Genomic DNA, 25,670 nt, shown 5'->3' with positions numbered 1-25,670 from the left:
CATTTGTGGTTTTTTTGTATACTTTTATACTTTAGATGGTAAAGAAGGTATGTGAAAGACGACAAAAGTAATTCAAATTTTAAGTTAAATGAATCAAAATAAAGAAAAATTCTAACTCATGGAAGTTTTGGTAGTCAAGGATAACTGGAGCTCAATTACCCAATTTGGAGCAAGGGAGAACATCTAAAATATTAAGGATATCATATAGATTTTATATACAATGATGGCAATAAGTGTAGCACTGAGCTGAGACCATCTCAGCTCAATTTTTTCTAAACTCGTCAACTTTCTCAAATTGAGCCCAAGTTCGATAAAAGCTCAACTTGTTTATTAACAAAATTACCCTTAAGAATGGAACCTTAATTTTGTACCTTATAAGATATCATAATGTGTTCCTATGTTCCTTGGAAAAATACAAATCTAGTGTATATCATATTATTGACCATAGGCCGGTCAAACTTCAAAATGACCAAACTTACGTCCCATCTATATATTAGACAAAAAATATAATAATAAATTTAAGGTCCGAAGTTATTCCAATAGTACAGGTTATTTTGTAAAACTACTTAGCAGGAGAAGCCGTATAGGAGTGTAAGAATGAAATGGAGAAACTTTAGTTTTACCCTCGTCATCATTTTTAAGAAAACAAATTCTTCATGTCAATTTAAAGTGTACTAAATTCATAAAGGACGGACGGTAGTGGAATTAAATGTAAGGGAGAGGGAGTTAGGTAAAATGGGGTGGGGTGAGATTTAATAAAAGGAGGAGCATCGGGTAGTTTCCAGAAAGGAGACGAAGAAAAGGGCGTGGGAGCTCGGCTAAGGAAAGAAGAAGAAGCGGAGGTAACTACGCTCATGCGTTTTCCCCTCCTCTTGCTTCTAGTTTCCTCTCTGGCCGTGCGCTCCTTCTTGGGTTCTCTGGAAATAGAACTTTTGATGCTTATTTTTATTACCTAGTTTGGTTAGTGATGCAGAACATGAGTTCGTTTTTACTCAATACTGCAGATTATAGTTGATTTTGCGTTGTTAAAATGTTATTGTGGAGGTTATGTTCCTCTTTTTACAGATTTTCTTTCGTTTAAGTCTTCGTCAAAAGAAAGGGGTTTTCGATTTCTTGGTTAGATAGAGGTTAGAGGTGTTGAACTTTGAGGCTTTTTATCTAATATAACCGAATGATTTTGAGTATAGGTTAAGATTTATAGGCTCTGTATTATTCTTTTGCGGAACTTTTGTTGTTAGACTCTCGTTGAAGAAGGGATTTTTATTTCTGGGTTAGGAGGATGTTAGAGAGATTGGAGCTCGATGCCTTTCACCTAATACCGCTGAATGACGATTTTTCTCTGCGGTTCAGGTCCTTCCGAGCATAAAAAGTTCTTTTTTTTTTCCATCCTGTTGTTTAAGATGTTTTCTTTTGGAGGATCCGCTAGTATAGAAAATCTTCAAGTATTTCACTGATTTTTTTTTGAATCTGTGTCACAATGTCCTAAGGCTTTGTTACCTCTTTCATGATGAACGTATGATATTTGTGGTTTTAAAAAAATTTATAGGGGGTTATTGCTTTTGACCGTGCTTGGTGGTTTGAACGAGTTTTATCTTGATTTTATATACATCTAATTTGGATTTGGTTATGGTACCATCCAACACTTATTTAGTTTGCACATTTAAGATTTTATGTATCAGTTTATATTTAAAATATTTGATCAATAAATCTCTTTTCTTTTATTTTGTCGACTTTGTTGTAGACCATCATGGAAGGTGACGTTTGGATAAAACAATTTTCATTGTGATACGGAATGGGTGGAATTGGAAAACAAAACTCGAGGTATATCTAGCTTTATTTACACATGCTTTTAGTCATCTTTTGTTTTTTCATGAATATATTTTAACGTGATGGATAGTGTAAGTAAAGATATCATTTTTTTTAATTGTATGTGTTGATTTTATTTGATCAAAAGGAAGCACCTTTAAGGTATGTTTGGAAACCCTAGAAATGAAATGGAAAGAAAAGAAAAGAAAAGAAAAGAAGAGGAGAAATAAAGTAATTTTATGCTGTTTGGTTGTAGAGAATCATGTAGAGAAAAAAAAATGAGAGAGCCATATAGTTTCTCTCTTACTTGTATTATTTTTCATCTTGTAGATATGGAATTCTAAGACAAAAGAAAAGAAATAAAAAGGGGTAGAGAAAATACAAACTCCATTTTTTATTACTTTGTTGCCGAACAACAAAAAATCACTTCTTTTCTATTTTCCTTGTGCATCCAAACAAGAGACACATTTCTCTTTTGTTTTCTCTCTTATTTTCCATGGGCATCCAAACAAGAGAAAAAACATATTTTCTTTTCTTTTCTTTTCTTTTCTTTCTTTCTCTCTCTCTCTCTCTCTCTCTCTCTCTCTCTTTCTCTTCTTTTCTTTTCTTTTCTATGGGTTACAAAAAGACCTTTAAGTTCTGTTTGGAGACTACAAAAAAGAAAAGAAAGGGGGAGAAAGTGATTTTGCATTGTTTGGCAGCAGAGAATTGTGGAGAGAAACGTAATTGAGAGAGAAACATGCCATTGTCAAATGATGGAATTCCAAGAGAACAAATCAAAATAGAAACGATAGAACAAATTTCATCAGGTTGAAAGAGCTGCCCTAGTTCGTTCTGAGGATGCAAATTCTCCTCTCTAGTTCTCTTTCCTCCCTCGACCCGCATCTTTTGCCAGAAATTTCTTCATCGGAAGGTATGCTCTTTCCTTTGTCTCCCTCTCTCTCCCCTCTCTTCCCTCTCTCCTTCTAGATGCGACTTTGCTTCGGTATCGTGTCTCTTAGCGAATCTGATCCATTTATCTCTTCTTTCTTCCAAAATCCCAATATCTCTTCCATTTATTCTAATTGAGTCATCTTTTCTATGATATCGTTTCTCTTAGCCACTCTCTTCCATTAATCTCTTCTTCCCAAATCTTGGTCTCTTCCATTTTGTCTTGCTAAGACAATTTTGAGCATTTATTCCAATAAGCATTCGTCTTTGCCTATGTTTATTCTTCTTCCCAAATCACCATTTTCTTCTTCCCTTTGCAAAAGCTTTGACCATCCTATGAGGGTATCAAACAACATGCTTTTAACTGGGCATCTATTTACCTACGGATCCCACTCTTGAGATAGTATTGTCTATTTCATTGTTTTTCCTTAGACTTGCCCGCTTTTTTGTATACCTTATGATTAGGAGTGGCATTGAACCGAAGCCGGTTTGCGAGCGGCTCGAGATTGGCTCGGTTCGATTCCATTTACCTGGATCTTGAACCAAGTTCGAGATTTGGGATAAAGCTCGTTTAAGTTAACGAGTGGAGCTCGACAGAAACATGATTCGGTTCAAAAGTCGCAAGCTGGCTCATTAACTTAACGAGCGGCCCGAGATTTGGGGGAGTCGGGACTCGGGAGAAGAGTGCCGCGGGAGCAGGGGTTTCATCCTCTCTTCCATTTTGTCTCTAGCACTGGCAACACACTTTTCTCTCTAGGAATCAGCGATAAGGGATTAGAAATGCTGTTCGTCATGTGGCGATTCATCGAAAATGGGGGGTTGGTCTTCTTATCTCTCATTCTCCCTCTTCGATTCTTCACTCTCTATCTCAGTCGCCTTCGATATCTTCATCTATGATCTCTTCATCTCTTATCTTCTTCTTCACCAACGAAAGTGATGGTCTGACGAAAAGAGGTAAGTTGTTTTATCTTAATCTTTGATCGAATGAACGCCTCTTTTTGATGCTGTTTTAGGAGCTCCTTCCTATACATTTCTCAAAGGTAATGACTCTCGCCTTTAAGCCTCTTGATTTTTATGTTTTTAGCTACTGTTATGTTGTGTTTTCCGTTTTAAGTGTGTTGTATTAATGTTTTAATTCACCACCTCTCTCTTGAATCGTATTGTTTGGAGAGAGAGAGAGAGAGAGAGAGAGAGAGAGAGAGAGAGAGAGAGAGAGAGAGCGAGCGAGCGAAGAAAACCTTGACCGAATGGATACAATTCCCGAATGTTCACATACATGGTCTTGGTATACAGGATTAGACAATAATCCTTGTTTTAAATGTGCCTGGTATCCTAGTAAGAAAAATAGAGCCAAATGTAATCTATGTTTTTAGAAGCTTGCATACCTTGCCTTAAGCTCTTAGGAATAGAACTAGTAGACAACACTATCCACAACAAATTACATAATACTAAACTAGAAATCATGGCTAGAAAAATTGAAAATTTTGAAGCAGAAATCGGTCTTTTAAAACATAGGATAGACACACTAGAAAAAGATTCCTATGATGGAATTACAGTAGGCTTAGATGAGCTCGAAACATCTTACGTCTGTAATTAAGATAAAACTTTTTCTAGCATCCTTGTTAGAGCTAAAATTACTTTTCCTAATAAAAATTCTCTTACCTTAGATGCCTTAGTAGACTCTGGTTGTACGAAAAGTATTATCCATAGGAGATTAGGTCCTCCTCAATTCCTTAGAAAGACACCTAAACAAGTTCAAAGCTAAAATTAACTTTCCTAATAAACATTCTCTTACCTTAGATGCCTTAGTAGACTATGGTTGTACTAAGTGTATTATCCATAGGAGATTAGTTCCTCCTCAATTCCTTAGAAAGACACCTAAACAAGTTCTTAGTCAACAGGTAGATGGTACGTACAACCCATATAATACTAACTTTGATGACGGTAAGATCCAGTTTTACACCAACTCCCCCACTTTTTTTGGTTCCTACCCTTTATTTTAGGCCTTAATTTCATCCCCCATAGTAATGGATCTCTTACAATTTCCCGAGATTATCTCCAATTCCACAAGAACTCTAGTACTATTCCAGTCCACACCTCTTATTCTCCTACTCTAATCACTTCAGCAGAGCGTGGTGGTCCCCTAGAAAACACAGAATAAAAAACCAACACTACTTGTCAATGTGAAATTCCAGGTAGTTGTAAACAATTAGGAAAAACCAATAATCCTACTATCCTTGCTCTAGAACAACAAATAGACAATAATATAATAAAACTAGATAATAAACTGTTATGTTACGAAGAAATAGATGAAGCCTTAACTGAAGTTACTATCCAACAATCACAGACTTTTCTAGAAGCAGTAGTTCATATAGGTTTAGTACCAGTCTTAGTTCAACCTGAGACCTATGTTCAACAATTACCAAATCCAAGATTTTCAGGATGAGATCTAATGGGCGAAGATGAAGATATGGATGATTGGATAGAAAGAATGATGGATTTAGATTATGCTTTTCTAGATACAGAAAAATTATATTTAGAAATCATTAATGTTCATCATAAAGACAAACATCACTTACAACAAATTATAGATAAATTAGATCAGCTAGAATATTTTGGAGAAAATCCCTTAAAACATTGGAAAAACAATCATATACAATGTAGACTAGAACTTTTAAATCCTAATTACATAGTCAAAACAGCTAATATAGAGGCCACTAACTTAGATAAGGAAGATTTTAAACTTCACATCACAGAATTATTAAATTTAGGAATCATTAGAAAATCAATTAGTCCTCATAGATCAACTGCTTTTATAGTTAGAAAACATAGCGAACAAAAAAGAGGAAAATCTAGGATGGTTATAAATTACAAAAGATTAAATGATAACACAGTCACAAAAAGTTATAATATACCAGACAAATCACAATTAATTAACAAAATTCAAGATAAAAAGATATTTAGTAAGTTTGATTGTAAGTTATGATTTTGGCAAGTAAAAATGCACCCTGATAGCATAGAATGGACGACATTTACATGTCCTGAAGGACATCTTGATGGTTGGTCATGCCTTTTGGTTTAAAGAATGCACCTGCTATTTTCCAAAGGAAGATGGATAACATATTTAGAAAATATCATACTTTTGTTCTAGTTTATATAGATGACATTTTAGTTTTTAGTAAAACTATTGAAGAACATATAGGAAGGACATTTACAATTAGTATTTGCTACCTTTATGCAAGAAGGAATTATTATTAGCAAAACAAAAATAGAATTATTTAAAAAATACATAAATTCTTAGGAGTAAATAAAGGTGAAGGACAAATAGATTTACAAGAACATATTTCTAAAAAAATTTAGAAATGCCAGATGACCTATCAGACAATAAACAACTCCAAAGATTTTTAGGATTAGTAAATTATGCCTGACCCTTTCTTAAAGATATAGGAAAAACAATTGGTCCTTTGTATGGAAAAACTTCCCCTAGAGGCCAAAAATTCTTTAACCAAGAAGACTAAAATTTGGTAGAAAAAATTCATACTTTGTCCAAATTACAAATGCCTCTAGATTCTGATTATCTTATAATAGAAACTGACGGAACTAACTTAGGATGGGGAGGTGTTCTTATTGCCAAACCTCATAAGTACAGTGAAAAAGAACAAGAAAAAATTTGTAGTTATGCTAGTGGAAAATTTAAAGAGAAAGGAAATATGAGTAGTATAGACTCAGAAATCCTAGCAGTAATTTATTCGTTAGAATCATTTAGATTAATTATTATTAATAAACAAGAATTTACTTTAAGAACAGATTGTGAAGCAATAGTCAAATATTTCCAAAGAAGGAGAATAAAATAAGCAGAAGAAGATGGTTGAATTTTGTAGATATTATTACAGGCAATGGTTATAGAATAGAATTTGAACATATAGAATTTGAACATATAAAAGGTAAAAATAATAGTCTTGTTGATACTCTTTAGTAGAAGATTTTTTGACTCAACAATTATTACTTGAACAGATGGATTTTCTAGATCAAGGCTTTACAAGATCATCCTCTTCCAGGTTTAATAATTATGGCCAAAAATTTCTTAATTTTGGTAGTGAGAAGTTAGTTGTTTTTCCTAAATCGAATATTACTTTTAAAACTTTACCAAATATTTTAGTTACAAAAGAAGAACAGTGTTTATTAGATAATTTATGGCTTTCTTACCAAAGAATTCCAAAAGACTAGAAATATTTCTTAGCCAGTATTAACGGGCTTTCAAAATATTTTTCCTAGAAAAATAAAAGTTTTAATTTCTATGTAGTTTTCCAAGGTCATACTCCAGGAGTCTTCCACTCCTAGACAGAAGTTATCGAAAGTATCAAGAATTTCAAAAGTCCTATTTACAAAGGTTTTAACAATTTGCAAGAAGCCTCAGAAGCAACTAAATTAACCATAGGAACCAATTATTACATAACCCCCTCTTTGAGACATATGAGAGAAGACCAAGTATCCTATGGCGTTGCCAAGGATAACAAGAGAATTCTATTTTGTGACCACTGTGAGACTTTGTCAAGAACCATTCAAAGACTAAATGAAAAGAGAAGACTTCTGGAGGAGAAAAATGATTTCCAAAAAGAGTATATTAAAAAATTAGAAGAAGAGAACAAAAGACTTAAAGCCAAGGCAACAGGTATTATTTGTACCCAGATCCCTATTTGTAAAGGGTTTTCACTAATTAGTCCGGTTCAAACGGCAGTTGGTAAAGACTTATCAAGTCCGTTGACAGTTGGGTATTTGCCAAAAATTGCCAGAAAAGACAAAAGAAAAAGAAAAAAAATACACAGATCCAGAAGAAATCAAGAAAATGATGAAAGAATATGCTGAAGAATTTATAAAAGACCAAGACTATTTAAAGACAGAGACATCTAGCATGGAAGGCTCTACTCCAACTCAAAGCCTCCTGTGCTATTCACAAGAAGATGATGAAGACTACGTCTATGATTCAGGAGTTATTTAGAATCTCACTACCCTAGATAGAAAATGATATGAAGACAAAAAAACAAAAGCAAGATCATAGATAAAAAAATGACTGGATAGAAAAGGCATAAAAAGATTGAGATAAGATTACAAAGAAAGGATAGAAAAGAAGACTATTACTACGAAGAACAATCTAACAAAACCATGGTTTCTATTCATGGTCTTAGCACATAGTTCGAGAAAAGACAAAAGACTACTCCAAAAGACAAAACTAATCCAAAGTTCAAGACTTTCCAAAAGACAAGACTAATCCATGGTTTTTGCACACTGTTTGAGAAGATTCCCCTGGTTTTTTTAGCCTATGGTTTTTAGAAACCATGACTTTTTATGTACTTTTAACCCATGGTTTTTAGAAAACCATGACTTTTGTAAACTTTGTCTTTTAGCCCATGGTTTTAGAAAACCGTGACTTTTGTAATTTTGTTTTTTAGCTTTTGGACAACCAAGGCGACACACCTGGAAGATATTTGGATAACCTACATTGACAATGGGGCCCAAAGAGCACCCGGATGAGGAATCCAATGTCTCTATGAGATGGTCAAAGTTGTCTGTATATAGCTCTTTGTACAAATGAAAATTTATGAATGAAAGAGTGAACTTTTGTTACCTCTTGATTCCCATGACTTCTTCTTTCTCCATCTCAAAACTCTCCTAAACTCGTTGGCTGCAACTATTTCAAACGTAAGCTTTCTTCTTTTAATTTCTACAGTTTAGGGGTCTTCCCGAAGGAAACTCCTTAAACTTTTCTGTTGAGATCTGTAATGATTTTCCCTTACCTCAGATCCATCTCAAGCGCTTAGAAAAAACATTGTGTAACCCTCCAAAGTTGCACGGTCCAGAGTTCTGACTTATGCCTGTTGTTGTCCACAGAGACGTTAGGGCTTCTTGAGTTTTCGGAACGTAGATGGAGCTTGTGGCTGAAGCTATATGCTACGGAAACACATACCTCTGTGCGTCTTGAGTGTTTGAAAATTGTGGGAAATCAGACAAAAATCTAAACAGTAAATGTTTATGGAGTTACCCTCAGGAAGTTTTGCAATTTGATTTTCCGCCCAACTCTTTACTATTGGGGGGGGGGGGGGGGGGGGGGGGGTTGGTCAACAAACTGGAAATTTGAACTTCATCTTCATCTTATGCATCTACGTGATCTTCATCTTGGAAATGGGTGTTAGTGTGGACAACTTCATCTTCGAAATAGGGTATTAATTAATAACATAAGATAGATTTTTTGCATGGTATTAATTAATAATATATTTTGATGAAGTTAAAGTAATTAATTAATCAAATGCATACTTTAATTATATTTTATTTACCAGAGACTTAAATATGAAGTTTAATATAGTAATAAAATTGAAAAAAATAAATAAATACATATACAGCTTTATTAATAACCTAAAAAAATTATTCAAATAATGAGTTCGTTCTTTTAATATTAAAATCAACAAGGTACAAGTTTAGTACATATAAATGACGCATGTTCAAAAGTAATAAGATACAACCATCATTTATCGTTCCACATGGAAGTCGATATGGCATCTCGAAATTGTGCAGCTCTTGTGGATTCTAATGCACTCTGCCTTCGAATGCTTGTTACTTGGCTACCCACATCCTCAAGATCATCGCAATCGTCGCTGTCTGTATCATCCATTGCACCTAATTGGACCGCATCACCTTCTCCACCGAGCTCGCCACCCGAATCATCATCTTCATCTTCAAATATATCATCATAATCTTTTGTATGTATATAATTCTGCAATATGCAACAAGCATGTACAATTTTCACTTGGATCTTAAAAGAAAATGAAGAATGCCTTTTAACATTTGAAATCGAGCTTTTAAAGCACCAAAAGTTCGCTCAATAATATTCCGTAAAGATGAGTGTCTTCGGTTGAATAATTCTTTTTCATTTTTAGGAATATTATCTCCAAATTCTTGCAGATGATATCAGGTTCCCCGATATGGAGCCAAAAATCTCGGAAGATTTGCATAACCAACATCGACTAGATAATATTTTCCTATAATAGAAATTATATACCACATAAAATAATTGAAGATAAATTAGATAAAAAATGACTGCATAAAAATGTATTACTTACCTTTAGGTACAAAGATTTTATCTTGACGAGTCAATGTGTCCTTCAGTACACGGGAATCAGCTGTTGACCCCTCCCATCCAGCAAGTACATAAGTGAATTGCATATCAAATGAACATGGATAGCCTTTTCTATTCCAGAACCTTGGTTGATCTTCAAGTGGAATGTTGGCTTTGATATGAGTTCCATCAATAGCTCCAGTATAATCCTAATTATACATTTTCAATTAATATTGACTAATTTTGTATATTAATCTAAAATTATTTAGTTATTGGAAGTGATGTTACCTTCAAGTAGGGATAAAACATTGAATTGGTTAAAATCTTCAAGTGTGTTCGTTTCGAAGGCCGTTTGACGTAATCAGAGTGAAGTTTGAGGATTGCATCCAACACCTTGTTGAAATACTTACTTATGGTCCAGTTTGATCTATCAAACATTTTTTTTGTGACACTATACGCTTGTCCTTGACCAACAGTTAGGAAGAAATATGCAAGTTGTTTTTCAACTGAGATGGTCTTTGTGGCTGATAAAAACCCTTTACTAGTAAGTATATCTGCCGATTTGTGAAATACCAGTTGGTTCATCCTATAAACTTTCCAAAATTTAATTGGTGATTTGTGTAGTGCCTTTTGCAAACACAATGGACCATTCATCCCACAAGAACGTGGTACATGTTTGTTGCAATGGTACAGATAGTATCCTCCCATGGCGATAAACAAAGTTGTGAATGCAACCATAGTTGCAACCTTTTCATCGTCTGTCATAGTATTCATGAAAATCCACAAATTCAATCGCCTAAAAGTCATAAACACAAGTAAACATCAATCTTCAATCATAACCTATTTGCAATCACACCTATAAACAACCATATTCATCCACATTCCCACATCCTAGATTCAATCATATCCCTATGCAACCATATTCATTTAATTGTCCACATCCATACTCAATTACCATATTCATCCATGCAATATATAAACACAACAACATATCAAATTTAAATACAAACCATATTAATAAGTCTTGCAACGTCATAAATCAAATATCATACCTAATACATAACAATATTCCAAAAGAATAGTATATTTATAACGCATTACAATTAGTTTTCAAAACAAAATTTAAGCGATTTGACCCGCTCTTCCATTGTCATCTCCATAAACATGACCTTCTTACTTGGCGTATCCAACCATGAAGGAGCGCGAAACTTTAATTCTTTAGGCAAGTCCGGGATTTCCCTGAGGGCTTTGACCCAATCTCTTTCAATAGTGTCTTTCATCATGAAATTCTCAAATGTCTTAGCAATTCGATCTATTGCATCAAAGAATCTTCTAGTGTCATCATCGGGCATTTCGGTTCTCTTTTTACGACGACTTGAAGATGACCGCTTACTTCTTTCAGATTGATTACCTAGAGAGTCATTCATGCTTAATAATGGTGATGGAGTATCCCTAACTATATCAACATCCTTTGGCTCATCCATCGGGACATGTTCCGATTCACGGATCACCTCATCGCCCTGATCTACAAAGGTTGCACCTCCTGACCCTACCGCTATTGGGTTTCCCACCACCACAACTAATTTGTCGTACAGGGGGCAGCATTCACTTTTGTACTTCTCAGCATCTTTATGCTCCTACAAGAATAAAACATCATTTAGACGTTTTGGAATAGAGTTATACTAACGCGGAAAACATAAAAAATATATTATAGTACATCAAGATTTACTGACCTTTATGTAGTCAAGCCATATAGAATTACATACAGTAACTTGTTGTGTAGTTGCATCCCAACCAAATCCACTAGTGTTGATACAGTTCGTTACCGTTTGGTATGTTTTCTTCCATGCTCTTGTTCGATTCTTCACTTGCTCAACAATTTTTTTCATGACTGTGTCTTCATTGAACTTATTTACACAGTCCATGTATACCCCATGCTTCCACACCCCGTTAGGCAACTTAGAGATCGAGCATTTTGCTATCATCATCGAATGTCCAAATATCATATGTTCGACCACTTGGTTGTCTTCTTGTAGCCATGTATAATCTAAATCCGAGACGGTCCTCAGGGAAAGAAACTTTATCAGACAACCTTTACTCGTCACGGAAACACAAACCATAAAAAAAAATACCATGTGGTGGATATGTATAATACCCGAATCTCCTCACCACATGGCAAAAATATTCCATGGCACTTAAAAAATACCTTGTTTGAATTGGACTAAAAACCCCTAATAAAACCTAAACCATAACCATCAAACCCTAAAGTGAAACCCTAAACCCTAAATCCTAAACCATATATACCTCATGTTTCCATACCCCGTTAGGCAACTTGTTCCCTAAATTAACCTGCTCGACCAAGAGATTGAGCATTTTTCTATCGTCTTTGAAGGTCCATAGTCATATGGTTGACCACTTGGTGGCCTTCTTGCAGCCATGTATAATCTAAATCCGAGACAGATTTACATCTTTATCAAGAAAAAAAAAAAAATCTAAATCCGAGACTGTCCTAATGGAATTTTTTTTATCGGAAAACCTTTACCCGTCACGGAAACACAAACCATAAAAAAAAACCTAAACCATCAAACCCTAAACCCTATCACTTTCTAAACTCTAAACACTAATTCCAGAACTTAATACCTTAAAAGCACTAAACCCTAAACCCAAAAATCCCTAGAGCTTAAAAACACAAAACCCCCAAAACCTTAAAAACCTTAAACTCCCTAAACCTTAAAAACCCTAATCCCTAAAATACCCTAAATCCATAACCATAAACCGTAAACCCTAATTACAGGACCCTTAAATACCGAGCAACAAACCCTAAAAATAATCCCTACACGAATCAAGAATTTAGACTATAAACCGTAACCCTAAATCCCACAATAATGCACAAATAACCCCCAATTAGGCACTGAAAATAAATTTAAATAAAATAAAACACTAATTTAATTAAAACAAATTAGTGTTTAGGCATGCCTTCTGAAATTTGGGGAAAACCGAAGCCGAAGGGTGATATCAGTGCCTAATTGAAGTAGAAATTAAGCAATTGGTGCCCAAATGTCCAAAATCGAACGAAATCGAAAGGTATTTTCGGGGGAAAGGAAAATAGCTAGAGAGAGAAGGGAGCGGGAGGCTGAAAGGGAGAAGAGAGGGAGAAGACAAAGAAGAAAGGGAGGTCGGGAGGGATAAGAGAGAGAGAAGCGAGAGAGAGCAAGTCCGAGAGAAGAGAGGGAGTCACGGAGACGAGGTCGAGGCAGAGAGAAGACCGAGTGATGAGGCCAGAGACGAGAGGGAGTTGATATGGTGGCCAGAGACAAAAATCTGATCGATTTTATGGCTGCAACGACGTCGGGGGCGCAGGGAGACGAGAGAGGGAGTGTAGGAGAGAGGAAGAAAAAATGAGAAATGACGACGCGCGAGGGGGGATACGAGAGAGAGAAGCGAAAGAGAGCGAGTTCGAGAGAAGAGAGGAAGTCACAGAGACGAGAGAGGGGGTGCGAGAGAGAGGGCGAGGCCAAGAGAAGACCGAGAGATGAGGCCGGAGACGAGAGGGAGTTGAGCCGGTGGCCGAAGACGAAATTCCGATCGATTTTATGGCTGCAACGACGTCGAGGGCGCAGGGAGAGGAGAGAGGAAGAAAAAAAGAGAAATGACGATGTGCGAGGGTGGGGGGGGGGGAGGTGCGAGGAGAGGGGGAAAAGCCAATGTCGCACGTCCTGCAACTCAAAGAAGATCAAACAAGGCCTTCTTCGAGATGAAGGAAATTAAACCGTGGAGATGGACCCCTTCATCCCTTGCATCGAGATAAAGCTTCATTTGCGCTCCACTAACGACTTCAAGTGTTGAAGGGCGTTATGCAGTTGAAGATCATCTCGTCCTTCAAGTTGACTAACCCCCCCATTTTTTATCTTGCTATGATCATACTCTTAATTATAGTTGTTGTTGTTTTTGTAAGCCTTACTCTTACCGCTTTTATCGTGTGTTAAAAAAATAAAAATAAAAAAACTATTCAGGAGATTCAGGCCCTAAGCCTAGAAGACACAATTTTTTTTTTCAAAAAAAGATACTTTATTAGAAGATCCAAAAGTAGAAAACCTTATCTAAACAGAGATAGACATGTTAGAAGATTTAACCCAAAAAGAACTTACAAGAATAAACTTTCCTGAAGAGTCTGATACCAAATTGGAGGGGGTACTACTTAATCTGGAGTATTTAAAGATCTTTGTGGCCTTTGTCTTCTGGGTATTTAAAGATCTTTGCCTTTGTCTTGGAGTATTTAAAGATCTTTGCCTTTGTCTTGGAGTTTCTACGAATCTTCTATAGGAATATAATGATAAAGTAAAACAGACAAAACTAAATATGCAGAGATTAAAGATAACTATTGCTAGAGCTATAAAAACAAATATCATGCGTCTAAGATTCTTACTATAATATTGGTAGTTAGAAATAAATAAGAGTCTAAAATGTCTACTAATTGTTCTGGAAGGAAGACAAAGTACCCAAATAACTTTAAGACTACTATTCCTAAGAACAGGACGCTAAAATAAGTTCCTATATTTTAAATCTTCTTCTGTAATACAAGGCTTTATAAAACAGGGCGAAGTAGATATAGGAAAATGGGTAAGAAAAGTAGGACTATTCTAGAAAATTGTTTAATTAAGTTATATACAAGCCAAATAAACATAAAAGTAAGGTACATTGGCGTTATGGCTTTCGGGAGTGACGCTTGGCTCAGCAGAGGCGCATGTCAGGGCTTGGCCCTCACCCAGTAGTTTCCAGCCTGAAATACCTTTTTTTTATTTTTATTTTTATTTTTATGTTTTTAACACTTGATAAATGCGATAAGAGTAAGGCTAACAAAAACAACCACAACTATAATTAAGAATATGATCATAGCAAGATAGACAATAGTAAAGAGTCGGGCAGAAAATCAAATTGCAAAACTTCTAGAGGATAACTCCATAAATATTTATTGTTTAGATCTTTGTCTGATTTCCCACAATTTTCAGACACTCAAGACGCACAGAGGTGTGTGCTTCCCTAGCATATAGCTTCAGCCACGGGCTCCGTCTATGTTCCAAAAACTCAAGAAGCCCTAACGTCTCTGTGGACAACAACGGGCATAAGTCGAAACTCTGGACTGTGCAACTTCAGAGGGTTACACTGCTTTTTCTAAGAGCTTGAGATGGATCCGATGTAAGGGAAAATCATTATAGATCTCAACAGAAAAGTTTTAAGGAGTTCCCTTCGGGAAGACCCCTAAACTGTGGAAATTAAAAGAAGAAAACTTACTTTTGAAATAGTTGCAGCCAACGAGTTTAGGAGAGTTGGAGAAAGAAGAAGCCATGAGAATCAAGAGGTAGCTGAAGTTCACTCTTTCATTCATAAATTTTTATTGGTACAAAGAGCTATATATAGTCAATTTTGGCCATCTCATGGAGACATTGGATTCCTCATCCGGGTGCTCTTTGGGCCCCATCGTCAATGTAGGTTATCCAAATATCTTCCAGGTGTGTGGCCTTGGTTGTCCAACAACTAAAAAACAAAATTACAAAAGTCATGGTTTTCTAAAACATGGGCTAAAGGCAAAGTTTACAAAAGTTATGGTTTTCTAAAAACCATGGGCTAAAAGTACATAAAAAGTCATGGTTTCTAAAAACCATGTGCTAGAAAAACCAGGGGAATTTTCTCAAATGGTGTGCAGAAACCATGGATTAGTCTTGTCTTTCGGAAAATTTTGAACTTTGGATTAGTTGTCTTTTCTTGAACTGTGTGTTAAGACCATGAGTAGAAACCATGGTTTTGTCAGATTGTTCTTCATAGTAATGGTCTTTTTGAAAATAGTCTTCTTTTCTATCCTTTCTTTGTAATCTTATCTTCGTATTTTTATGTCTTTTCTATCCAGTCGCTTTTTTATCTATGATCTTGCTTTTGTCTTTTTGTCTTCATATCATTTTTCGTCTAGGGTAGTGAGATTTTGAATGGCTTCTGAATCATAGTCGTAGTCTTTATTTTCTTGTGAATAACACTGGAGGCTTTGAGTTGGAGTAAAGCCTTCCATGCTAGATGTTTCTGTCTTTGAATAGCCTTGGTCATTTATAAATTCTTCAAAATATTCTTTCATCATTTTCTTGATTTCTTCTGGATCTGTGTATTTTTTTTTTTTGTCTTCTCTGGCATTTTTGGCAAATGCCCAGCCATCAACGGACTTGATGAGTCTTTACTGGCTACCGTTTGAGCCGAACTTGTTAGTGAAAACCCTTCACTAAAAGGGATTTGGGTACAAATAGTACCTATGGTTAATAATGGGTTCCTATGGTTAATTTAGCTGCTTCTAAGGCTTCTTGCAAATTGTTAAAACCTTAGTAAATAGGTCTTTGGAAATCTGGATACTTTTGATAACTTTTGTCCAGTAGTGGAAGACTCCTGGAGTATGACCTTGGAAACCTACATAGAAATTAAAAACTTTTCTTTTTCTGGGAAAAATATTTTGAAAGCCCATTAATACTGGCTAAGAAATATTTCTGGTCTTTTGGAATTCTTTGGTAAGAAAGCCATAAATTATCTAGTAAACACTATTCTTCTTTCTGCTTCACAATTTTCAATATTTCTAGCCATGATTTCTAGTTTAGTATTATGTAATCTGTTGTGGATAGTGTTGTCTACTGGTTCTATTCCAAAGAGCTTAAGGCAAGGTATGCAAGCTTCTAAAAAACATAAATTACATAGATTACATTTGGCTCTATTTTTCTTACTAGGATATCAGGCACATTTAAAACAAGGATTACTGTCTAATCCTGTATACCAAGACTATGTATGTGTACAATCGGGAATTGTATCCATTAGGTCAAGGTTTTCTTCTGTATCTAAGATTAAGTCTTCATCTGATTCTGAAGAGTCTAAAGGGGCATTAGGTATACTAATGGGGTATAGAAAACTATTTTCTGGGGTATAGAAAACTAATCTATGTGTAAAATATTATACAGAATTGCAGACTACAAATATTTTTGCAATCAAAACTATAACTAAGGTTATAAACAAAATAAACATAAAAAGTTTTTTTTTTTTTAACACTATGAAAGCAATAAGAATTAAACTGCTAAGTATGATTGCATATCCGACTCCCCAAGAGGCACGTCCTGCTGCCTCAAGTTAAGTTCTTTATCTGGACGATATGTCGCAAGAAAATCTTAACCGCTGACGCTTTACAAAGACGTGGCACTAATGTTCCAAACCTTAAATGCCCGTTTTGTAATTCATCTCTCGAAACAGCAGATCACATGCTTCTTAACAGCAGATCACATGCTCATAAGATCTGTATCGAATTGATGGATAAAATCGGTATTTCATACTGCCCATCTCAAGATTTACATAACACCATCCTAACTTTGGTTAGCTCTCGTCTCCCAAAATTGGGAAAAATTTTAATCTCATGCTGTGTTGGACACATTGCATGGAATTTATGGAAAGAAAGAAATAATCAAAAATTCAATCAGAAAGCTCTCCCACGGAAAATTCTTTGTGATCAAATTATCGGTCAAGTAACCTCATGGGTTCTCCAACGCCAAGAATTCGACAACTTGAAAGGGACAAACATGCGAGAAAATTCGCGAAATGTTGTAGGTATGTCTAATACGGCAAGAGCCCCTGAAATGGTTAAATGGTCCAAACCCCCTCCTGGGCACTTTAAGTTAAATTTTGATGGAAGTGTTCTTGGATGTTCGGGACCGGCTGGTTTTGGCGGAGTTATTCACAATGAACAAGCCAATCTTATCTTCACATATGCGGGTCTAATTGGTGTATCTGACTCTACTAGCGCGGAATTACATGGGCTGTATAACGGTCTGAAACTTTTCAAACAAAAAAAGGAAGGTGCTCTCTTAGTTGAAGGAGATTCTTAAGTCATTATCAATTGGTGGACAAAGCCATCCAAACCTCCTTGGCGTCATTGGGAGTTATTTGAGAAAATCTGTAAGTTAATTTCTGTTTTACATTGTACCTGGAAACATGTTCCAAGATCAGCTAATCACTTAGCCGATGCTCAAACTAAAAAAGGCGTTTCCCTCCAACACCTTGTTGTGGAGGAAATGTCTCTTTAGCTTTTAGGGTTGTAATTTTTTTTCTTTAGTAATACATTCACACTTCTCAAAAAAAAACTATGACAATAACAATCACAAGGGTACGGCAAAAAACAAAGGGAATTTCACAAAAACAACCATTTAAAATAACTAATTTTGAAAAACAACGATGTCATCAAAATATTTTCACAAATACCCAACTTTGACCTATCCACTACACATGTGTGCAGGCGTAAGCTTTGACTGCTTATGTCATTAGTTTACCACGTCATTTGCCATATAAGTTGCCATGTCGTTATTTTGCCCTGTCATATTGTGCCACGTAAGCCCTCGCTTGTATGTTTTTTTCTCTAAAATCGCTCTTCCTTGATCTTTCTCCTCTAGCCGTTGTTGTCGCTCGGCCTCCAGCCCCCCCACACCCCCCCCCCCCCCCCCCCCCCCCACACACACACACACACACACACACACACATCATTCGCTCTCTCTTCATCTCAGCCTCATCTCTCATTATTCTTCTCCGCTCCCCTCTGTTCATCCTCTCGCCGCCCCTTTCTCAAAATCGAACCTTATAATTTTGTCTCAGGGCCCCCTCTTATTACCCTATTATTTCACTCTCTCGCTGCCCCTTCTCTCAAAATCGAAGCCCTACTCACCCTCCAAAGCCGAATTTGAATTTCAGAAACTGATTTAGTAGGGTGATTTTTTAGCGTTTTTGTTAATTGAATCTAATTACTGTGTTTAAATACTGTATTATTTTTTTTTGTGATTTACTGTTTAATTTTTGTATTGATTTTTTTTGTGATTTACTATTTAATTATTGTATTGATTTTTTGTGATTCACTGTTTACTGTCGATTGCAGATAAATTAAAATTATTGTAAAGTTTAACTTTAGTTTATGGATTCCTATGCCATTGAATATTGCATTTTCTGAAGTTGCTAGTTTAATTTTAGTTTATTTCGTTTAATTTTCTAATTTATGAAGTTGCAGTTTACTTGAGATAAGATTTGTAGTTGCCATGAAAGGATGTTTAAGTGTGTTTTTTGGGCTTTTGGGCCATCCATTGTAGGATTCCAATACTGTAGATCCCTTATTAGTGTTGATGGAACACATTTATATGGGAAGTATCCTGAATGTCTGTTGATTGCTACTACTCTTGATGGAAACAGTGATATTTTTCCTCTAGTTTTAGTTATTGTTGAATCAGAAAATCAAGACACTTGGGAATGGTTTTTAGCTTATCTAGATCGTTTTGTTATTAAATGAACAAAACCATTCACTCTGATTTCAAATCGTCAAAAAGGTTTACTAAGGGTGGTCCAGAGACAATTTTCACCTCCAGAATGTTATCATCGTTTTTGTTTACGTCATTTAGTTGCCAATTTCCAGAAGGCGTTCAAAAATGAAACATTGAGTACTCTCATATGGTCTGCAGTAAAGAAGACAAATATTACTGATTTTGATCATACGATGGAGTTGATTGAGCAGATTGAGTAGCAAAGTGAGAGAGCGAAAAAATTATTGACAGAAGGACAATTGAGTCCTGAGTTTTGGTCATTGGTACACGATGACAATGTTCGCTTTGGTGTGTTGACCACCAATATGTCTGAATGCTTTAATAATGTTCTGAAAGGTGCGAGAAGTCTTCCAATTCAGGCATTGGTGGCATCAACCTTTTATAAATAAAATAAATATTTTGTGAAAAGACATGAATTTGCAAAAAGATGACATCGTTTTGTACTTCCTCTGTTGATGCTTCTCTAAAAAATAAGATGGATATAGCAAGAGTATGTTATGTACGTCAGTATTAGAATAATATGTATGGAATCACGTATATGGTTGATTTGGAGAATATGACATGTACATACACCTATTTTCAAATGGAAAAAATTCCTTATACCCATGCCATTGCAATGTGTAGAAAAATCAATTATGATTTCAATCAACTGTGTGGTCATTGGTATACAACATAGGCATATAGAGGAACATATGCAATGAGATTCTATCCTCCTAAATATAAACTCTATTGGCCTAATATGGGTGTGCGAGTTGTTTCACCTATTGTAAGGCAGCAACTAGGTCGTCCACGTTCAGTTCGTATACGTACAAAAATGGATAAAGGAGAACATGATACCTATGTCTATGGTAGATGTAAACAATCGGGGCATAACTCTAGAACATGTCAAAACCCGCCAGTTAACGCTCCAAGAAGTAGCAATCCAAAGTGAACATTTTCATTACTTGTGAAATTTAAGTATTACTATTGATAATTGCCTTTTATATTTTGGTATTCTATATGTATTAATCAGGCATTTTAAAATTTTATATTTTGTAGCCGTTCTTAGTGGAAGTTGTGGTTTGTGCTCATTTGGTACCTATTGCAAGGCAGCAACCAGGTCGTCCACGTTCAGTTCGTATACGTACAGAAATGGATAAAGGAGAACATGGTACCTATGTCTGTGGTAGATGTAAACAATCGGGGCATAACTCTAGAACATGTCAAAACCCGCCAGTTAACGCTCCAAGAAGTAGCAATCCAAGGTGAACATTTTCATTACTCATGAAATTTAAGTACTACTATTGATAATTGCCTTTTATATTTTGGTATTCTATATGTATTAATCAGTCATTTTAAAATTTTATATTTTGTAGCCGTTCTTAGTGGAAGTTGTGGTTTGTGTTCATTTGGTACCTATTGCAAGGCAGCAACCAGGTCGTCCACGTTCAGTTCGTATATGTACAGAAATGGATAAAGGAGAACATGGGACCTATGTCTATAGTAGATGTAAACAATCGGGGCATAACTCTAGAACATGTCAAAACCCGCCAGTTAACGCTCCAAGAAGTAGCAATCCAAGGTGAAGATTTTCATTACTCGTGAAATTTAAGTATTACTATTGATAATTGCCTTTTATATTTTGGTATTCTATATGTATTAATCAGTCATTTTAAAATTTTATATTTTGTAGCCGTTCTTAGTGGAAGTTGTGGTTTGTGCTCATTTGGTACCTATTGCAAGGCAGCAACCAGGTCGTCCACGTTCAGTTCGTATACGTATAGAAATGGATAAAGGAGAACATGGTACCTATGTCTGTGGTAGATGTAAACAATCGGGGCATAACTTTATAACATGTCAAAACCCGCCAGTTAACGCTCCAAGAAGTAGCAATCCAAGGTGAACATTTTCATTACTCGTGAAATTTAAGTATTACTATTGATAATTGTCTTTTATATTTTGGTATTCTATGTGTTAATCAGTCATTTTAAAATTTTATATTTTGTAGCCGTTCTTAGTGGAAGTTGTGGTTTGTGCTCATTTGGTACCTATTGCAAGGCAGCAACCAGGTCGTCCACGTTCAGTTCGTATATGTACAGAAATGGATAAAGGAGAACATGGTACCTATGTCTGTGGTAGATGTAAACAATCGGGGCATAACTCTAGAACATGTCAAAACCCGCCAGTTAACGCTCCAAGAAGTAGCAATCCAAGGTGAAGATTTTCATTACTCGTGAAATTTAAGTATTACTATTGATAATTGGCTTTTATATTTTGGTATTCTATGTGTTAATCAGTCATTTTAAAATTTTATATTTTGTAGCCGTTTTTAGTAGAAGTTGTGGTTTGTGCTCATTTGGTACCTATTGCAAGGCAGCAACCAGGTCGTCCACGTTTAGTTCGTATACGTACAGAAATGGATAAAGGAAAACATGGTACCTATGTCTGTGGTAGATGTAAACAATTTTGGTAAAGCCCTCGTTTGAAGATAAGGGCACGTCAGTGGTTGAGTTTCCTGATGGATTCTCCATTCGTGTAAAGACTGGTAATGATTCTATCGTTTCCTCTGTATTTTTTGTTTCATTTCAACATATAGAGTACTTAATTGAATGCATTAAAGTTTATTTTTCCTCGTTTCATGTAGGTTCAAGATTTGATCTCCCCATATGGAAATAATCAATCAAAAGCTCGGATCGGATGGGTCCTCTGGATTCGTTTGTAGAACTTGTCCAACAGGTAAGAGTTTGGCAGAAGACTTTTCCGATATAGATGACAGGAGCATAATGTTAAACAGAAATGTAATGAACAGAGTTGCAGTGGTGAGATAATTTTCTTGTTGTTTGCAAACTAACATTTCACCTGAAATGGATCATTTTGGTGATGAATGAAATATCCTTAATTTTCTGTCTACATTCCATTTATGTGACTATGTGGCTTGGGACTAAAAGATTGACAACTCTGAGAACCAGTTGAGCCTTGGTTGTATTTGCAGCAAAGCTGTGAACCAATCAATAAGAAAATTAGAAATGTTTTGTGGGTAGTTTTGTTACTTCTATATGTTTCAGTCCACTCGGAAGAGGAATCTAAATGAATTGTCAAAATACTGCATGGTGTATAGGAGAGGGCACTTGGTGGCAGGGGCCATGGTTGTTAGCTTGCATAACTACCATTGAATTTGTAACATGGCATTTGGCAGGTATAGTTTGAAGTTTGTAAGATCTGAAAGGATCGTGGATGCAGAGTATCCCTGGTTTCTATTGTAGTATTATCAGATGCTTCCTTCTAGTAACATTTAGGGATCCTCATGCCTTGGAAACTGCTGTCTTGCTCACTGTAAGCTTTTTGTGCTCTTTTGAGAGAAATCTTCTGTCCTGTATAAGTTCATTTGTGTAACTGATGTTTGTTGTAGTTTCACAATTTCTTGTTTTATATGGTTTCTATCGAGGGAAGTCTTTTCTAGCAATCCAATTTCTTGAGTTCATGAAAGGCATGTTGGCTAGTCACTTCTCTAATGATACCGAAAAGGCTAGATTTTGATTCTCCTATGCTATCAACTGTTTTATTCGTCAACTTCTTTCAGTAGTTCAATGAGACCGCCTTAAACCTTGCTTTCATTCTTTTTAGTTCTATAGGGGAGTAATCTAGTTGAACATCTGATATACTTTATTTTGTTACCGAAGTTTTATCTACTTTTGTTGTGTAGGGAGCAACCATTGTAGACCAGAATCAAAAGTAGTTACTTCTCCTCCGGTGCCCTTTGGGTTTCTGGTGCTCTAATGAAGGCTTCTAAAATGGCTGCTGATTTGGCTACTCATGGCAGCAACCAGAGTTGAAGAACAGACTACTGGGCTGAAGAACTCTATTCAGAAAAAAAAATTATGTACTAAGGATGGTAACCTTTACAACTGAAGTCTTGTATAATGGGAAACAGTTTATGCCTTTTAGTGAGTTAAAATACTCAAAATAACAGTGGATTGGGTTTTGTTTCTGAATGGAATGCACTGTTTTCTGATTCAATTAGCCTAATTGGCCTAACTTGCAAATGTTAGGAATTAAAATCGCATTGTTCGGAATTAAAAATTATTTTTACATAATAAATGTAGTTAAAATTAAACAACTAATAATTATCCTTAGGATGGCGAAAAGTATTACCATAAAAAGTTGGAATCAAATATTTGTAAAACTCCCGTAAGGTAAGTTTTAAACCTTTATTGTTTAGATCTTTATGACACTTTTTAGCCAGTATTATTAATAATATTGGCTAGAAAATAATTTTGGTCTTTAGGAATTCTTTGGTAAGAAAACCATAAATTATCTAATAAGCATTGTTCTTCTTTGCCAACAAAAATATGGGGTAAAGTGTTAAATGTAATATTAGATCTTGGAAAAACTACTTACTTTTGATTACCAAAATTTGAAATTTTTTGACCATAATTATTAAATCTGGAGGAAGATGGTCTTGAGGACATCTGGTCTAGAGGATCCATTTGTTCAATTGACAAAGGAAGAATAAAAAAATCTTTTACTTAATATATGAGCAAGACTATTGGTTTTACTTTAATATGTTCAAATTCTACCTTATATCCATTTCCTGTAATTATATCTACAAGGTTTAACCATCTTCTTCTACTTATTTTATTTTCTTTGCTTCTTTGAAAATATTTTACTATTGTTTCACAATCAGTTCTGAATGTGATTTCATTTTTACTAATAATAAAAAACCTTAATGCTTCTTAGCAGTAAATAATTGCTAAAATTTCTGCATTTATACTACTCATATTTCCTTTTTCTTTTATTTTTCCACTAGCATAGCTACAAATTTGTTCTTCATCTTTCAAGCTATATTTATTAGGTTTAGCAATAAGCAGTCCTCTCCATCCTATATTACTACCATCAGTTTCAATTATGAAATTATCATAATCTAAAGACATTTGTAATTTAGATAAATTTTGAATTTTTTCTTTTACTTTTTTTACTAAGTTTTTATCCTCTTGATTAAAAAATCTTTGGCCATTTGTTGATGTTTTGCCATATAATGGTCCTATAAGTTTACCTATATCTTTTATGAATGATCTAGCATGATTTACTAATCCTAAGAATCTTTGAAGTTGTTTTTTATCTGAAAAGTCATCTAGCATCTCAAGAATTTTCTTAGAAATATGATCTTGTAATTCTATTTGTCCTTGCCCTATATTGACTCCAAGAAATTTTATGTATTCCTTAAATAATTCTGCCTTTGTCTTACTAATAATGATTCCTTCTTTCATAAATTCAGCTAGAACTAAACTAACTGAAGATGACCAATATGTTCTTATATTGTTTTACTAAAAACTAAAATATCATCTATATAAACTAAAACAAATGTATCATATTTTCCAAATATGTTATCCATTTTTCTTTGAAATATTGTTGGTGCATTTTTTAATACTAACCATTCAAAGTGACCTTCAGGACATGTAAAGGATGTCCATTCTATACTATCAGGATGCATTTTAACCTGCCGAAAACCTGATTTACAAGCAAATTTACTAAAAACTCTTTTATCTTGAATTCTTTTTATTAATTGAGTTTTGTCTGAAATATTGTAACTATCTGTAACTGTGTTATCATTTAGTCTCTTATAGTTTATTACTATTCTAGATTTTCTTCTAACTTGTTCACTATGTTTTCTTACAATAAAAGCTACTGATCTATGAGGGCTTATGGATTTTCTAATAATTCCTAGGTTTAATAATTCAGCTATGTGTTTCTTAAAATCTTCTTTATATATATTGGTGGCTTCTATGTTAGCAGTTTTAATTATATAATTAGGATTAACCTTAATTTGTGAGGAAACTTCACAATATGATTTGGATGTTTTAGAATGGTGAAAAGTGAATAATTTGAAATTTCAAGTATTTCATGTGCATTTTTTGTGTTCATATTCTAAACTTATTAGTCTAAGATGGTCTTGTTCATAAATCTATCTGAAGCTAGACTTCGCACTTTTTCTAAAATAGTGTAGGAACTACAACTAGGTGCAAAAATGTTAGTTATTGATTATCTAATTCGTTGGAACTCCACTTATGACATGTTATTTTCTGCATTAAATTCAAAGATGCATTTCCAAGATTTCAAGATAGAGAACCAACTTATGATTGTTTACCAAGTCTTGATGAATGGGAAAAGGTTGAAATGATGGGTGGGATTCTAGAAGTTTTTAATGTAGTCACTAATATAATTTTTGAGAGTGATTACCCTATTTCTAATTTGTACCTTAATGAGGTATATAGGGTAACAAAAGTTTTGAATTTTCATTAGGATACAAGTTAGTAGAAGGAAATTTTTTTTTGAGAAGTACTAGCGTGACTGCAATTTGTTGATGATTGTTGCTTCAGTTTTGGATCCAAGGGCCAAATTAAGATTGATCAAAATGTGTTTTTTAGAGATATATTCTACGGAGGAAGCTACAATAAATATAAACTTACTTT

General features: G+C 34.9%; 1 protein-coding gene across 4 annotated transcripts; it reads left to right on the top strand.

Moving 5' to 3' along the window:
• Window positions 1–767: 767 nt before the first annotated feature.
• LOC137936835 (uncharacterized) lies at window positions 768–23,186 on the top strand. 4 transcript variants are annotated; one of them, XM_068781741.1, is made up of 9 exons: window positions 768–842; window positions 1,742–1,821; window positions 20,260–20,465; window positions 20,631–20,782; window positions 20,894–21,099; window positions 21,209–21,414; window positions 21,578–21,745; window positions 21,845–21,936; window positions 22,904–23,186. In XM_068781741.1, exons 3-5 carry the CDS (start codon window positions 20,353–20,355, stop codon window positions 20,992–20,994), a joined length of 366 nt encoding a protein of 121 aa, XP_068637842.1. In that variant the 5' UTR covers window positions 768–842; window positions 1,742–1,821; window positions 20,260–20,352; the 3' UTR covers window positions 20,995–21,099; window positions 21,209–21,414; window positions 21,578–21,745; window positions 21,845–21,936; window positions 22,904–23,186. The 4 variants fall into 4 exon arrangements, with proteins under 4 accessions (XP_068637842.1, XP_068637841.1, XP_068637844.1 ...); XM_068781740.1 differs by having other exon boundaries at window positions 21,524–21,745; XM_068781743.1 differs by having other exon boundaries at window positions 20,577–20,782; window positions 21,263–21,414.
• Window positions 23,187–25,670: the final 2,484 nt, after the last annotated feature.

The sequence above is a fragment of the Aristolochia californica genome, unplaced genomic scaffold (genome assembly GCF_029961685.1).
Source record: "Aristolochia californica isolate CCGP_79_NKW_82.1479 unplaced genomic scaffold, dmAriCali1.0.hap1 SCAF_7, whole genome shotgun sequence".
Taxonomy (NCBI): Eukaryota; Viridiplantae; Streptophyta; class Magnoliopsida; order Piperales; family Aristolochiaceae; genus Aristolochia; species Aristolochia californica.
The sequence above is the reverse complement of the archived record's forward strand: the minus strand, read 5'-3'. Positions and strand labels throughout refer to the sequence as shown.